At 46.9% G+C, this 16,991-nt stretch overlaps 2 protein-coding genes across 2 annotated transcripts in view; both read left to right on the forward strand.

The window, feature by feature from the left end:
• Positions 1 to 16,991, forward strand: part of LOC308609790 (forkhead-associated domain-containing protein 1-like) — a gene marked incomplete at its 3' end in the record, with an annotated part of 332,609 nt that overhangs the window by 131,366 nt on the left and 184,252 nt on the right.
• LOC308609806 (forkhead-associated domain-containing protein 1-like) overlaps positions 14,596 to 16,991 on the forward strand; it is a gene marked incomplete at its 3' end in the record, with an annotated part of 90,888 nt that continues 88,492 nt past the window's right edge. Inside the window, exon 1 of the mRNA XM_081259107.1 lies at positions 14,596 to 15,387. Coding sequence (XP_081115233.1) covers positions 15,295 to 15,387 — 93 coding nt within the window. The 5' untranslated portion in view covers positions 14,596 to 15,294. The remainder of the gene's footprint in view (positions 15,388 to 16,991) is intronic.

The following is a 16,991-nucleotide window of genomic DNA, read 5'->3' on the forward strand; positions in this document are numbered from 1 at the left end:
ATCTCCAACCAATCAAGTCCTGGCTAGGGGGCGTGACCACCGCTTTGTCTTGTGGTCTCAGCCAGGAAAAGCCCCTAACCTTCCCTCTGCTTAATTAGCTCAGATCCCTCTTCTTTAAGATGAGAATAAAAATGGCACCTAGCTCGTAGCCTTCCCAATGGGAGCTTGTATACAAAACCCTTAGTACATAGGACCACAAAGCATACATGCTCTCCTACCATCGTCATTATCCTCACTATTCTCTTTAACTCACTATCTTCCAAGATTTCCTTGGGCCCAGGTATTCTTAAGATTCTGGCTTCTTCCGTGCCACTTGTGTGTTTTGTTTGTTTGTTTGTTTGTTTTTGCGGTACGCAGGCCTCTCACTGTTGTGGCCTCTCCCGTTGCGGAGCACATGCTCCGGACGCGCAGGCTCAGCGGCCATGGCTCACGGGCCAAGCTGCTCCGCGGCATGTGGCATCTTCCTGGACCGGGGCACGAACCCGCATCCCCTGCATCGGCAGGCGGACTCTCAAACACTGCGCCACCAGGGAAGCCCGAACTGTATATTTTTAAATGGTTAAGATGGTAAATGTTATGTATATTTTACCATAATTAAAAATTTAAAATGTGAATTATTGGGGGAAAAAAAGCCGTTGGGAACTTTGTAATGGATGGCTCAGTCTGTTAGCACTGGACCTACCATTCAATCTCAATATCGTTAAAAACAGGATGACCAGACATTATGTGCTCACTGTGTGATGCAGGATGGATCACACAGTACCGCCTATGAAGGCGTCTGGACAACAAAAAGACTTTGATCTCCTCAGACCTCTAGATCTAACTATTTGTTTACAGGAAACATGGGGAAAAGAGGAACAAGTTAACTGAAACCAAGAAGAAGTGATCAGCCAAATCCAGGATGTGAATGTTCTCCAGGACAAAAGACCCAGTTTCTCCAACAAATCAGTGGCTGGGGGATAAAAAAGGTCAGGGGCGGGGAGTTGCTGTTACAGAATTAAAGACATGTCAGAGACATAACAACCAAGTGTAATGTGTGGACATTGTCTGGATCCTGATTCTAACAAACCAACAGTAAAAAAGATATCTCTGAGAGAATCAAGGAAATGTGAGCATGGACTGAATATTAGATGATATTCAGGAATGATTATAAGTATTTTTAGCTGTGATCATGTCAAGGCGGGGATAATGTAAAGGAACAAAAAGTCCTTTCAGTTAGGATGTCTTTATGGGTGAAATGACACAACTTGCTTTAAATTAACCTAGAAAAAAACTCAAAAAGGAAGAAAAAAGAATGAGAGAACACTGGGAAAATGTTGAAGCTGGATGATGAATACATGGAGTTAATCGCAGGCTTTTCTAGTTTTGTGTGTGTTTCCAAAATCCCAGAATAAAAAACAATTTTTATGTAGGCAATCTCAAAGGAACATACAGACACACACACAAACAGAGTGAGCTACAGCCAAAGCATAAGCAAATGAGGAAGCCATTTGCCTTTAGTAAGTGCAGGAAAAGGGAGATTAAGCCTTGGGCCTTGAAAAATGAGCTAACCAAGTCTAAGATGCCTATATTAAGCTGGCACCCTCAAAGATGCTCCACACCCTGGCAAAAGGAGGGCTTAAAAACTTTTTTTTTCTGGACTTTCAGAAAGGGGAGCCTATGAAAACCTGTAGTTTTCAATGTGGCTCTGGAGGGGAAAACTAATAATGGCCACAATACTGATGATGATGATGATCACCCTGAAGGTTTGTAACCACGTGGGTCTGGGGCTCAAGTTTATACTCCATGTATTCAGTGGGAAAACTCCCAAGTTGAGGAAATAAATGTCAGTGTTCAGAGGTTATTAGCATCCCTGGCATCCAGCTGAAACAAACAAAAAAGACTTCCGAGAGCAAAGCAGCCAGGAATCAGACCCCTCAGGATTCCCACAGATTAAGTTCAATCAAGAATGAGATCACAGTCAAATTACTAAACATCCAAGCAATAAGTCAGTATGAGCCAGAGTAAGCAGACACAACAAACAAGACATTGAGACACCACCCCACTGCCACTCCCACCCAAAGATTTCAGATGTTAGAATTATCAGATAACAGATTCTAAAATCACTATGTGTTCAATATTTGTTTAAAGAAGGCTTTTAAAATGAGCAAGGAATGAGACTATCAAAAATGGCCAGGCATTTGTCCTCAGGAGTTTGTGGGAGCACAGGAGAGCTATTTGACCCCTGTACATTTGGCTCTTCCATTCTGGTGGGAAAAACAGATTTCTTTACAGAATCAAATTATGCTGGCAATAAAAATTCAAGTGCTTCCAGGAGCCCGAGAGGAAATATGATCAGTGCATTGGGCAGGCAGAACATAGGCTGTATCTAAAGAGGGAGCCTCTTCTCAGCCCCAGCAGATTGTTGATCTATATACAAGAAGAGAGTCCAGGTATTGCCAGATATTCCCATTTTCCCAAAAAAAGGCATAAATCCAGATGTCAATGAGCTGTACATGTTGGCTACTGTGGTAGACATCTGGTTTTTGTCACCTAATAGCAATTGACCTCTCTTCTAAAATATTATGGGGTTATGATCCCCCTTTGGGGACAACACCTTTCTCCTAGTCTCAGTCCAGTTTCTCAGAGATGGTGTTGATTCCACCTCTGGCTGCAGGGCTGGGCATGTGGCTCAAGCTCAGCCAATCAGAGCAGTCTCCTGGGCCACAATAATTGGCTCAGGAATGGGCTTGTGACCCACCCAGAGAAAATGAGAGACAGTGAGGGCATCGAGGGAAGCTTAGGAAAAAGACTCTTATCCTTCCCTATGGAATTCAAAGCTGAGAAGATGTAAGGGCTGGAGCTTCGGCCGCCTTTTTGTGACCATTATAGAGAGATTCTGTCTAAGGTTGGATCCACATGGTTCAAAGAATCCCTGAGAGCTGGAGAGAGGCCAAGGCCTCATGAAATCATCTGAGCCTGAACCCAGAGGTTCCCTCTAGACTTTTCATTTTTGGTAACCAGTGAATTTGCATTCATGCTGAGGACAATTTGAATAGGTTTCTCTGTCACTCCACAGAAAGAGGCCTCTCCCTTCAGCAACTAATTAAAAGTCTTAACACACTGGGAAAACCAGACAAACATATCTGAGGGCTGACCATGGACCTTCAGTCTGCGGTCTCAGCACCTGGCCACCCCTCTCCTTCTGTACTCCTTTCCCTAACTTCTCTGATGACTCATCTTCTAGCCTCCATTCCCACTGCTCCTTCCTTGGACAATCCTCTTCTCTCCCTGCTCTGCCTCCGGAAATCCTACTGTTCCCTCAAAACTCAAGTCAAATGGTTCCTTTTTTCTTAGCGCTTTCCTGACAACCCCACCCTAAGCCCTACCCGAGGCAGAAGAAGATACCTCTTGCTCCATCCCCAGGCCCCTCTGATCCCCCCGATGAACACTCAGCCCTTCTGCTGAGGATCCTAATTACGCAGCCACGTTCCTGTCTCCCCTGCTTCTTGACCGTGATCCAAATTCAGACGCAGATTAGAAGGGATGATATTTGAGGCTTAAGTTTCAAAAAACAATCAGTTCTTAGGAGAAGTCAGAAAACATGGTGAAAGATGAGGATTTGGGTCAGGGATTCGAAAGAAAAGAACAGTTGTTCCGCGGAAAAGAGAGGGTCTATGTGGAGTGCAGTGAGGAAGGAGGAAACACTGGACATATTTAGACCAAACGAAATGATTCAGAGGAAACCTGAGAAGAAATGTCTAGAGAGGCATGAGGTTGATCTGACTGGAAAGGAATATAAAAAATGTGTGACAGGAATGACCCAAAACAACAACAACAAAATGCCCAAAATAGGTGCACTGTTCACATGAGAAAAGAATGCAGACAACAGGAAGACGCTGAGCAACCTCCAGAAAACAAGAGAGAAGGTGACAAAGGATGAGGTCATCTCAAACCAGATAAACTGGGAGGCTTTCTATTCATTGAAAGGGGTTTTTCAAAAGCTAAGGCTCATGTTGGCTTGCCCCTGATGGAAACTCAGGGCACCGAGGCCTTCTGGAATTTTCTGTTCAACAGACAGACACAGGGAGGGTCCCAGGAGGCCAGGCAGTGGCTAGATGTACCAAAAGAACTACCATGGGTCAAAGGTCAAAACAAGCAAGGTCTCAGTTTATGAGCCACCCCAGGAAAGCACTGTCTCGCTTTTTACTTCTAAGGACCATGGGACCTTTGTCCACAATTCCCATGCCTCCAACCCTGGGACCAGTTCTTTCTTCATGTGATAAAATACCTAAGTCGGACAGTAGCCAATCATAGCAGCCTTTAACCTTTGTTGGGGACATACCTGGTTGAGGCTCTGAGCCCTCTTCCCAGAAAAATGCACACAGCCTCAGACACAACAAAGTTTCCTTCCCGTTTAAGCAGTTTATACCCTCCCTGGGGCCCATCTCTTGAACAATATTTCCTAAACTCATTCACTTAATCAAAAAAACATTTATTGAGTGCCAGCTACCTGGTACCTGCCAGGTACTGCTGCCGGGTACTGCTCCGGACACCAAGGATACAGGGATCCTCGCCTCATGGAGTGGACCTTCCAGTTTGTACTTGAGCCCTCAAATGATCAGAATGTCTGGCGAAGCGGCCCGGGAATTCAGTGATTCTGACATGGGGCTAGAATTAGGACCTGTCGTCCCAAAGAGCCCCAGCTCAAACACCGCTTCTGTAAAGAGAGAGGGGAGGAGTGTATTGAAAGCATGTGCTCTAACTGGGAAGCTCATAGCCTGCTGAGGGAGTGTAGAGGGTATCTGCACTTTGGAAAAATGTTTGGCAGTATCTCATAAAGCCGGACGTATGTGTGACCCAGAAATTCTACTCCTAGATATATACCCAAGAGATATGTGCACATGTGCAGACCAAAAGGCATACACAACGGCCCCCAATTATCCCTGGTGTTCACACCTCTGTGTCCCCTCCCCTTGAGAGTAGGCAGGACTGTACCTTATTTCTAATCAGTAGATGCTGCAAAGGTGATGGGCATGTCATTTCTGTGATTATGTTACAGAAGATTGTAACTTCCATCTTGCCTGGAGACCCTCTCTATGGACTGTCACTGGCTTTGATGAAGCAAGCCACCTTATGGAGAGGCCCACATGGCAAGAAACAGTGCAGGATCTCTGGCTAACAGCCAGCAAGGCGGTGAGGCCCTCAGACTAACTAACAACCCTCAGGGAACTGTATCCTGCCAACCACCACATGAACTGGAAAGAGGATCCTTCCCCAGCTGAGCCTCAGATGAGACCCCAGCCCTGGCCACCTCCCTCATTGCAGCCTGGGAGAGACCCTGAGCAGAGAACCCAGCTAAGCAGAGCCCAGATTCGTGACCCACAGAAATTGTGACATAAGTGTGTGTTTTTTGGATCCGTTAAGTTTGCCATAATTTGTTCTGCAGGAATAGATAACAGAGTGTAATGCAATGTAGCAGTGAGAATGAATGAACCACAGCTACATCAGACAACGTGGTCGAACCTCACATAGTTGAGTGAAAGAAACCAGGCAGCAAATGGAATCTGTAAGATTCCATTTCCATGAAGCTCAAAACCAAGCAGAATTAATCTATGATTGGAAGTCAGACAAGCGGGAGGGGGTAACAAGAATGAGCACAGGGAGTCTTCTCGGAGGGGAGGGGGTGGGTGGTGATGTTCTGCTTCTTGTTCTGGGTTCTGATTAGGGTGGGTGCATATACTTTGTGAAAATTCTTCAAGTGTACACTTATCAGTTGTGCTCTTTTCGAGATGTATATTATGTTTTGAAAACAAAACTTTACAAAAAAGAAAATATGCTGGAGTCCAACAGCTAGGGTTCGAATCTTGGACCTATCACTTACAAGATTTGTAACTGGGCAAGTTACTTGACTTTTCTGAGCCCGCTTCTGTGAAATGGGTTGGGCCAAGAATTAAATAAAACAGTGCATGGCATAGCGGCTGGTACCTAACAAGCCTCAGTAAATATTAGCTAGTTTGGTTAACCTCATTCATAGTGGTTCATTGTTAATCCCCCCCAAAAAAGTAGTGGAGGTTGATTTGCCTGGATGCCTGCAAGTTGAATATATGGAGTTCTCTTGCACGTGCCACGCCACAGAGACCAGCTGGATTCTCAGAATCCCTCTAGCAGCGATCAGGGGAGCTCAGCCTGCCTCTGACACCCACACCCAGAAATGTCCCTGGGCAACAAGCAAGATGATATGCGAGTGTTCAGAGGTCAACTTTGTCTGGGTTGGGACTGAGACGATGCAAATCAAAGCTCTCCCCAGGATGGCTGTGATCGGGTTGAGATGGTGCTGTCCTCCCACATCATCAAGAAAACAACAAAAACAAGCAAACAGACAGACAGCAACGCGGACATTCACAGAAGGAGTCTGTGGTACCGGGCACAGTTTACTACTTCACACATATTAACCCATGTGGTCTTTACAGTCAATGTTGCTATTACCTCCATTTTACAGGTGAGAGAAGTGAGGTACAGACAGAATAAAACAAACAAACAAACGAAACCAGGCCGATCAGAGGTGGGATCAGCAGCCTTCATCTGCAGCTTTCAAACAGAACATACAGACTGACCTACCTGGCAAAGCTTTTTTTCTGTTTTTTTGTTTGTTTTTTTTAGAGAGAGTGGTTTTTTGGTTTTGTTTTAATTTTTTTAATTAATTAATTAATTTATTTTTGGCTGTGTTGGGTCTTCGTTTCTGTGCGAGGGCTTTCTCCAGGTGTGGCAAGCGGGGGTCACTCTTCATCGCGGTGCACAGGCCTCTCACTATCGCGGCTTCTCTTGTTGCAGAGCACAAGCTCCAGACGCGCAGGCTCAGTAGCTGTGGCTCACGGGACTAGTTGCTCCGCAGCATGTGGGATCCTCCCAGACAAGGGCTCGAACCCACGTCCCCTGCATTGGCAGGCAGATTCTCAACTACTGTGCCACCAGGGAAGCCCCCTGGCAGAGCTCTGATTTGCAAGACATGAACATCCCAACCAGCCTTGTCTCTATCTGAGAAAACACCTGGGTGACTTCTCATTTTCTGACAGGGGAAGGGGGTGAGCACGGCCGCAGAAGGCCTCAGTGACCAGCTGTGATTTTGTGGTTTGAATTTATTTTTGTGAACCTGTGTGTGTGTGTGTGTGTGTGTATAAAAACCTGCATTTCCTTAGCCCATAGCGTCAGGTTATGAATGGACTGTGGAGCCTCCAATGGCCCTTTGCTCTCCCATCTGTCACCTACTCAACAGCTTAGCTACTTCCTGATCCTCGAACGCTCTCTCTCTCTTTTACTCCCCCTTTCTCCTTTTCCAGCTCTTGCCCTGGCTCTCTCTTACCCCTTAAAGGCTGGGCAAGCTCCCTACCTCTTCCAGGCAGGAGGCCAGCATTCATTTCTTGTTGGAATGCAGGGGACAACAAGCAGATCTGGGGAGGGGGCACAGTGGATGGGCTCTCCCGGTCAAGGACAGCCCAGGGAAGGTAACTGCGGCCCAATGACATTTTATGGGGCAGAGGTCCTGCAGGAAAGAAGCCCAGTGGGTGGCAGGAGAGGTCCCTGGCAAGCCCTAGCTACCCCCTCCTGGCCTCAGCTCCCTCCCCCTCTTGCTGCAGGCACTGCCCTAACTTCAGGACAGCCGGAAGCCCAGATTGTTCAGGGCTGAGGGAAAGCAGGTGGTGAGCATGGGTGTCTCGTGGTTGTGACACCTGTCACCTGTGGTCCCCGGGGAAAATACCGTCCCATCACAGTCATCTAGATTCAAATCCTGTTCTGGCTGTGTCACCTTGGTCACACACCTCCATGGCTCTTGAGCCCTATTTTCCTGTTCCAGTGGGAGTGACGTGATAGAAATAACACCCGTCACGACACTTTTGGGCGCTTCTCTGCAGAGCTCCGAGGTCCAGGTGTTTCACACACACCTACTGCCCCAGGTTATGGTGAGGATTAAATGAGATGATCCACAGGAAGGACTGGGACAGAGCCCTGCGGGTGGAAAGCCCGGAGTTAACATCACTCGCTCCAGTATTAGGAGGACAGCTGGGAATGACAAAGCTGGGACCTGGACCCAGGCCTTTCAGACACCAGCATCCTGATGTTGATGGAGACACAGTACAGCCTTGGTAGCCACCCAGAGCTCAAGAAGATTGATTGATTACAGGCATCACCAAGGAGCCCGTATAAGCTAGAAAACTCTTTTTTTTTTTGGCCATGCCTTGTGGCTTGCGGAATCTTAATTTCCCCACCAGGGATTGAACCCGGGCCATGGCAGTGAAAGCACCAAGTCCGAAAAAGTGGACCGCCAGGGAATTCCCCAGGTGCAGTATTTTGAACACCCCATCATCGCAAAGTACAACTCTCACTCAGCCCAGGACATGCTATGATAAAGCCATGAGTTATTGGGGTATTTTAGTTTCTGTTTTTGAAATTTAAGTGGATGACATGGAACTGGGTTTTTAGACTTTCACACACCCTTTGAGATCACTGTGGCATCCTGTGGGGAGTGGCAGGATCCAATCAAGATTTGGCAATTTCTGCTCCAGTGAGCCTGAATGTCAGCTTTGTTCTCCGTTTAGTATTTCCTCATCGAGAGATGGACTAATGGCAACATATGCTCTCCCAAGCCTATCAGGGGGCCATGGGCGGCTCCGGCTCCAGGCTGGCCTGGATGGGCTCCGTAGGGTCTGGCTGGCAGTGAGCAGGGTTGCGTTCTGTGCTCATGTTGATGACACTGAAGACAAGCATGGAGATGGGCATGGGGCTGGGGAGGGCCAAGGCTACAGAAGCCTAGGTCCTGGGGTAAGGACAGTTCAGCTCAGCAGCTCAAGAGTAGGAGGCAAGGCTGTGGGTGGGTGGCAAGGGCTGCCCCTGTTCATTCACTCATTCGTTCATTCAGGCACTGTTCTAGGTACTGGTGATACAGCAGTGAACAAAAGAGAAAAAAATCCCTGCCCTCATGGAGCTTAAGTTGGGGGGCAGGGGGGAGTTGGGAGTGGGGAGACTGACAACAAATAAGAGAAGGAAACTAAATAAATAGCATGTTAGAGGAGTGGTAAGATGAAGGGAAGAGCAATAGAGTGAGGTGTTTGTTTTGTTATTCATGTTTTTGGGGGGGTGTTTTTTGTTTTGTTTTGTTTATTTGGGTGGCATCATGGGGCTTGCAGGATCGACCAGGGATCGAACCGGGCAGTGAAAGCACTGAGTCCTAAACACTGGATCGCCAGGGAATTCCAAGACCCTTTTAAATAGGGTGATACTTGAGTAAAAATCTGAAGGAGCTGAAGGAGATCCCTGGGGGAAGTGCCTGGTAGGGAGAAGAAACAGTAACTGCAAAGGCCCTGAGGCAGAAATGTGCCTGGAGAGTTGAGCCTGACCCTCTCTGTTCCTCTGAAGTTACCACTCAGGGCCCCGGCCTCTGTGGTCACTCCTCATACATTCCTAAGGTCTTTCTGGTCGAATGGAACTAACCCAGGCAGAACCTTCCAGGCTGACTGAGGGCCTCAAAGAGATTTCTAGGGAAAAGTTCTGGGAGGGCTCTGCGATTCAACTGCAGGGTTGAATAAGTCCTGAGGTTTTGCCAAGCTTTTAACAAATGCACAAGGAATTTGCAAGAATGCAATAAATTCATTCCTGGACCATGCTCCAGAGCTGCTTAATCAGAATCTCTGAGGTCTGTGCCAGGGAATGTGCATTTCCAAGAGCCTCTAGGCATGTGGGAGCATCTTTACCATATATTCCATCCCATATCGATTTCCATGATTTTTCTCTCTTATATCTTCTTCTAATTGATTAGAGTGGAGTCTGCCATCTTTCATCTTTCTCAGATGAATATTTTGAGTTTGTCTTGGGGCACCTTGTCTGTCATTTCCTGCCAGGGAAATGAGGCATTCTGTAGGTAGTCAGCAGGGCTGTTCTGCTCCCAGACAGAAGGGGCTGATCTGAAAAAGGTGACATGGGGTGAGGGGAGATAGTTGGCATTTGCATGTCTTCTCCACACGCTCCATCCCCCCAGCCCCATGCCCATGGGGAGTGCGGGGGGGTTTCTTAAGGATCTGATCCAGGTCAACACTGGGGCCACCGTCTGACCTTGTAGGGACTCAGGTGATGTTTGTAGAAGTAAGGAACACATGAATGAATAAACGCGAGTTTTGACAGGGAAGGACAGGAACAGTAAGGTTGGGGGCTTGTAAATACCCTTTCCTTAGCACGTGGGAGAATCTTTCATTCTTTCAGCCAAGTGTTCCTTCCACCCCACCCATCTCCCATCTCCACCCCCACCCCCAGAAGTGATGGTCCCCCCAGCTTACTCTGTTTTCTCCTCCACAACAGAGAGAACTAGAGATTCCGGTGGGACGGGGGGTACTAATCTCCAAGCTTCTCGTGGTTCAGCTCCATTACCCTCCCACGCCTGACCACCCCCTCCTCAACGCACCAAGCCTGGAGCTAAGATCACTAGGAAGGATTCTCGAGTCTGCTCCTTCCCGGCTGTAAGACTTGCAGCTACTTCTGTGAACACTGAGCCTGTTTCCCCATCCTGGAAACGGGGCTGGGGACCTCTAGGGGGGAGGTCGGGGAGGGCTCGCAGCGCTGCAGCGGGCTGTAATTGGCCGGGTGCTGCCAGCGCACCTCCCCCTCATCTTCGGGCGCCGCGCACGCCACGCCCCTCCCCGCTCCGCCGTCAGAATGGCGTTGCCGTGGCGACGTTTGTAAAAAGGCCGGGCGGGCGCGCGGGCTGCGGGCCTTCGCCTGGAGACTCCGCAGGAGGGCGGCAGAGCGGAGGTCAGGGCTCTCGGCGGAGGACGAGGCGTGGGCTTCTTCCTCTGGCCAGGTGAGAGCGGCGCGCGAGGAGGCGGCGGGAGGAAACCTGGGCCGGAGGAGGCCAGCCCTGCGAGGTCAAGGGCGTTGGGGTAGGCAGGGGACCTGGCGCCAGCCGAGTCCGAACTCTCTGATCCAGGCTCGGGTCGCCAGGAGCACCCCAGAAAAGGTGCCCCAACACCAGCCGTTCCTTCCTAAGTGCAGCCCCTACCTCGCCCCCCAAGGGAGGCGGCACGGGAGCTTTAAGCCTCTCCTGGGCACCAGCTCTTGGATGTCCTGTGGGTATAGCTGGGATTAAGAGAGGAACCCCTGTTTCCCCTGATTTATGGACAACACCCACCCAATGGTCAGAGACACACACACACACACACACACCCCTTACCTGAACTCCCCTTCTTTAAGGAACTTTAAGGTCACTGTATACCTCAAAAGTAAGTTTGCTCCTATAGCCCAATTCTGAGCCATCCAAAGTGGTCGGGGGAACGCAGATGACTGAAGCCCTTTTGCTCTTTCCTGTGGCTGGTGCTCCATGGCACTGAGTAAGAACGAATTCACAGAGCTCCACACATTCAAATTACTTTGACAGTGTTTTCACGCAAGGAAGTGATGCACAGGGCAAAATGAAGGTGGAGAAATATTGTCCAATCCAAAAGCTAAAGAGATAGAATTTAGGTTTTCCAAGGAGTCATCTAAGCTAGATACTGACAGGAAAAATGAAAGGTAGTTACTATCAAAGCTTCCTAGCCAGCTGGCTGTACTGACTTGCTTAGAGGTGCCCTTTGTATTTTCATTCACTCAGCAAGTGTTTCCCAAGCACCTACTATGTGTCAGGTTCTGCCCCCCCCTGCCGCCCCCTACCCTGGAGAAGGGGTAATGCACAGAACTGGCAGGAACTGCAAAGGGTCTGACATTTGACCCTGTTTGAAAGTTAGTAAGTTAGCCTGCCCAGCTTATAGTTCCTGGCAGAAGACAAGAGACTCCTGGGCCAGAAACAAAGAACTTGATTACTCACAGCACAGCCGACATAACAGGCAGCAGAGCTGCATATGCACATTGGTTCCTGTTGCCCTGAAAGTCCCTTGGGGTGGTGCAGAGCAGCCAGTGTGGATGCTGTGTGCACAGTGGGTCTGTGTCCCAGGTAAGGAACTCCAAACTCAGGAAACTGCAATCTTTGAAAGGGGCTGCTAGCAAACCTGCCCAACTTTTGCCCCAGAAGGAGCCGTTATCTTTATTAGAAACATTACCTCTATCCTCCCAGGCTGTTTGCCATACAAGCATCCTCAGAAAGTGAGTGCAGGACAAAATCTTTCAATGCCTTTGCTCTGAAGATGGGTACAAACACAACATACCCATGAAGAATTGCTTCTTAACAAAATGAACACAGTCCTGGTTTTCCAGGAACATATATGTTAGTGAAAGACAAACCAACAGCAAGCATAACTAAAGAAAGGAACAAGAACATGTCAGAGAATGATAAGTACAAGGAAGGAAACACAGCAGGGGAAAACTAGCAGGGGAATAACATGACTGAGGGTGCCTTTAGCCAGAGTGGTCAGGTGGTTGCCCCGAGGGGGGACGTCTGAGCAGAGAGAAGACCCCAGCCTTGGGGACGTCTGGGGTGAGAGCTAAAAAACAAATATGTGCATGATCCAAGTTTAAGTTTTAGATTAGTGGCATTTCCTGTGGTTTTCCTGCAGAAGAGACATTTCTTGGAAGTTTCCATTTTAGCTTAATTAGACTTGAATGTGTTGCGTGCTAACATGGTCCTCTGCAATTGAAGATTAATAACTGAAGGCAGCAGAGCATGGTTCTTTGGGAAGAGGAAATGTCTTTTCCCCTGTATACATGACAGCGAACTTAATCAAATGTATTTCTCATTATATGAAAGCATCAATATTTGTGGGACATCCACAGGCCTCAAAGTTTACAAATATAAACTATGCTGCTTATTTTTATTTCTCTTACCCCCAGGTAGGGTCTCGTCTTCCTTTCAGAGGATAGAATGCTGGTTTCAAGGACTTTCTTTTATTACATGTGCCAAGTGTCAGCAGACAGTGCAATTCCCCCACCCCTACTCTGCCCCACCAGCAGCAATGGAGGTTTGTACACTGGTTACATGCAAAGGCTCAGAGTTGTCACACACTTACTATTGTGTGACCTCAACTTCTCTGAGTCTCAGTTTCCTCATTTGTAAAGCGGGACAATACTGACACCTGCCTCGCAGGGTGGTTCTGAGGATGAAAAGAGGCCATGTGTGTAAAAGGATAGCCCAGTGCCTGGCACTTAGTAGGGATTCAGTGATGGAATGATGATGGAGATGTTGATGGAAAGCAGAGCCAGACCGGAGACCCTCTACGGTCAGACCTAGAGATTTTTGTTTTTATCCACAGTTTAAGAACTTCACACTTCAGTGACCTTTCAGTTGAAAAGAGACTTTGGGGACTTTCCTGGTGACTCAGCAGTTAAGAATCCGCCTGCCAATGCAGGGGACACGGGTTCGAGCCCTGGTCCAGGAAGATCCCACATGCCTCGGAGCAACTAAGACAGTGCACCACAACTACTGAGCCTGCACTCTAGAGCCAGCGAGCCACAACTAGGGCCCTAGTGCCGCAACTACTGAGCCCACGTGCTTCAACTACTGAAGCCTGCACACCTAGAGCCCATGCTCCACAACAGGAGAAGCCACCACAATGAGAAGCCTGCGCACTGTGAGGAAGAGTAGCCTCCGCTCGCCACAACTAGAGGAAGCCCGCATGCAGCAATGAAGACCCAACAGAGCCAAAGAAAAAAAAAAAAAGGAAAAAAAAGAAAAGAGGCTATCTTTGACATGGCACTGAGATGGATCAGAATTCAAATATCATGTGAATTATCATCAACATCTTGGAACCAGCTGAAGTCACTGAAATTTTTACGTTTTAAAAAACATGTATATATGGGCTTCCCTGGTGGCACAGTGGTTGAGAGTCTGCCTGCCGATGCAGGGGACACGGGTTCGTGCCCCGGTCTTGGAGGATACCACATGCTGCGGAGCAGCTGGGCCCGTGAGCCATGGCCTCTGAGCCTGTGCGTCCGGAGCCTGTGCTCCGCAACGGGAGAGGCCACAACAGTGAGAGGCCCGCGTAACGCAAAAAAAAAAAAAATTAAAAATAAATAAATAAATAAATAAATAAATAAATAAATAATAAAAAACATGTATAGGGCTTCCCTAGTGGCGCAGTGGTTGAGAATCTGCCTGCTAATACAGGGCACATGGGTTCGAGCCCTGGTCTGGGAAGATCCCACGTTCCGCGGAGCAACTAGGCCCGCGAGCCACAACTACTGAGCTTGTGCATCTGGAGCCTGTGCTCCACAACAAGAGAGGCCACGATAGTGAGAGGCCCGCGCACCGCGATGAAGAGTGGCCCCCGCTTGCCACAACTAGGGAAAGCCCTCGCGCAGAAACGAAGACCCAACACAGCCAAAAATTAATAAATAAATTTTAAAACCATGTATAGGATTTACTTTGAAATGCATTAAAATATAAAATGTATAGATGGGTAGATATGTGAAAAAGCAAATAGAGCAAAATGTTGATTGTAGAATCTGGGTGGTGGTTCTATAGAAGTTCACCATCCACTTCTTTCAACTTTTCTGTGTGTTTGACATTTTCCTAATAAAATGCCAGGAAAAGATACGTACAGAGTCTTGACCGTACAGCCAAGCTATAATCTTGATATTTTGTCTTTGGAAATCATTTTTTTTTCAACCGAAATATATGAAGGAATGCGGTGACTTAAAAAGAAAGTATCTTCTAATGCCCATTTCCTTGATGACTGACTCTTCCACACTTTAAGAAGCTCTGTAGAAGTTGGGGTTTCTTGAGTCAAAGTTCAGAAGCCCAAGATTAATAACAGTCACAATCACAGTAGGACAAATGGGTGTTTAGTGTAGCAATCACCATTCTAGATGCTTCACATTTAATCCTCAAAAAACTCTTTGGGATACAGAGTATTATTAGCCCCATTTTACAGATGAGGAAACAGAGGCATAGAGAGAGAATAAGTAAATCACCCAGAGTCACAGAGCTAGTAAGTGGTGGGTTAGTAACACTGAGTACTTGATTCTGTCAGATAACTAACCCCAAACTAAGCTTAATGGGAGGTGGAGAGCGGTTATCAGTGGAATTCAGATTTGTTTGTTGTTTTTTTTTTTTTTGCTATTGCTTGTTTGTGCTCTGAATTACACAAAGGATGTCCTCTTGTGATCAGAAGCAAGCTCATCTATGCCGGATATCACTGTTAAAAGGACAGTCTTAAAAATGTGTGGAATTATCATTGTGATCATTGTTAAATCCAGCTATCCACTCCTACCTCTGCTGACTTCTCCTGTGGACATTATGGTGTATTCCATTCATTCTAAATATGACATTGAATAATTAGAGGACTGTATTTTTCTAACAAAATTGTTTTCTGAAAACCTTTTATAGGGAAAGCAGAGAATATGAAAGCCTATCTAAAGAGTGCAGAAGGCTATTTTGTCCTGAATAAAAGCACTACGATTGGAAGGCATGAAAATTCAGACCTTGTTTTAGAGGTAAGACCTCTTCCTAGCCAGTCCCCGACCCTCCCTACCCCTCACACCACCAAAAGTCCTTACTGTTCTGTGGACTCCAGTCTCTTGTAAAGCACAGCCTCTGGCTAACAGTCCCAGCCTTCCTCGGTGTGCCACCAATAACCAATCCCGGCATGTGCTGGGTCTCCCTGGCACATGTGGTAAGAATGAGCACAGTGCAAAGTGCGATGGGCCCTGTGTCCTTTGCTGACTGTGTGTGCAGTGTCCCACCCTGATGGCGCGGTTTGGAAGGTGGGCATAGAGCTGATGCTTGACCTTCACCTGCTCCGCGTCTGGCAGCCACGGCCACCTGAAGTGCCCAGCTTGAGCAATGGCCTCTCGCCCTTTCCAGAGCTTCTGGAGACTATGGGCCCCTCAGAGCCCTCCCCCGCCCCCGTACCTCCAAGTAGTAAATCAGGGTAAGCCCTGGGCGTGGCCTCAGCGCTCTCTCACTTCATTTCATTCCATTCTCTGAATTAGCTGTGGCTTGGTCCACAGTCCCAGCTCATTGACAGCCAAGGAAGTTGGAAGAAATTGTAAGTAAGGAATTATAAAAACAGTGGCTTTGAGCCTTTTAAAATTTTGAAAGGGATTAAAATATTAAAGCAGAAAGAGAAATGCAATGGAATCCCTTTAGGACTGTGAAAGGCAGACCACTCTCAGACTTCACTCAACAGAGTTTTTTAAACTTTATTTTGAAATAATTATAGATGCACAAATGGTAGAGAGAATGGCACGAAGCATGTGTGGAGTCCTGTGCCATTTTACCACGTGTGGATTTGGGTGTGACCATCAGGATATAGGAGTATTCCATCATCAGAGATGTCCCTTGTGATGCTCCTTTTATAGTCACAATTCCTCCTCCCACCATCGTCCCCACACTCCGAAAACCACTAATCTGTTCTCCGTCTCTATAATTTTCATCATTTATCTATGACCTTTGCGATTGATTTTTTTTTTTTTTTAGTCATTGTAATGCCCTTGACGTCCATTTAGGTTATTAGCTTGTTCTTTTATTGCTGAGTAATAGTCCAGGGTATGGACGTATCACCTATGTTTAAACATTCACTTTTTGAAGGACATTTTGTTTCCATTTGGGGCTATTACAAATAAATGTACTATAAACATTTGTATACAGGTTTTTGTGTGAACATAAGTTTTTATTTCTCTGTGATAAATGCTCAGGAGTATGATTGCATGGATTAACATATGTGTTTATATATATTCGGTTTGTAAAGAAACTGCCAGACTTATCCAGCATGGCTGTACCATTTTTCATTTCCATCAGCAATGTATGAGACACATCCTCACCAGCAATTAGCATAAACACTGTTTTTCATTTTAGCTGTTTTAGTAAGTGTGTAGTGGTATCTCATCATAGTCTTAACTTGCATTTCCCAAATCGATAGTGATGTTAAATGTCTTTTCATGTATGTGTTTGCCTTCTGCATATCCTCTTCAGTGAAATATCTCTTCATATCTTTTAAGTGTCTCTAATGGAATTGTTTAGTTTTTTACCATTGAGTTTTGAGAATTCTTTATGTAGTTTAGATATGAGTCCCTTGTCAGATAGATGGTTTGCAAAT

Source organism: Mesoplodon bidens (assembly GCF_964165515.1).
Source record: "Mesoplodon bidens genome assembly, contig: HAP1_SCAFFOLD_103, whole genome shotgun sequence".
Classification (NCBI taxonomy): Eukaryota; Metazoa; Chordata; class Mammalia; order Artiodactyla; family Ziphiidae; genus Mesoplodon; species Mesoplodon bidens.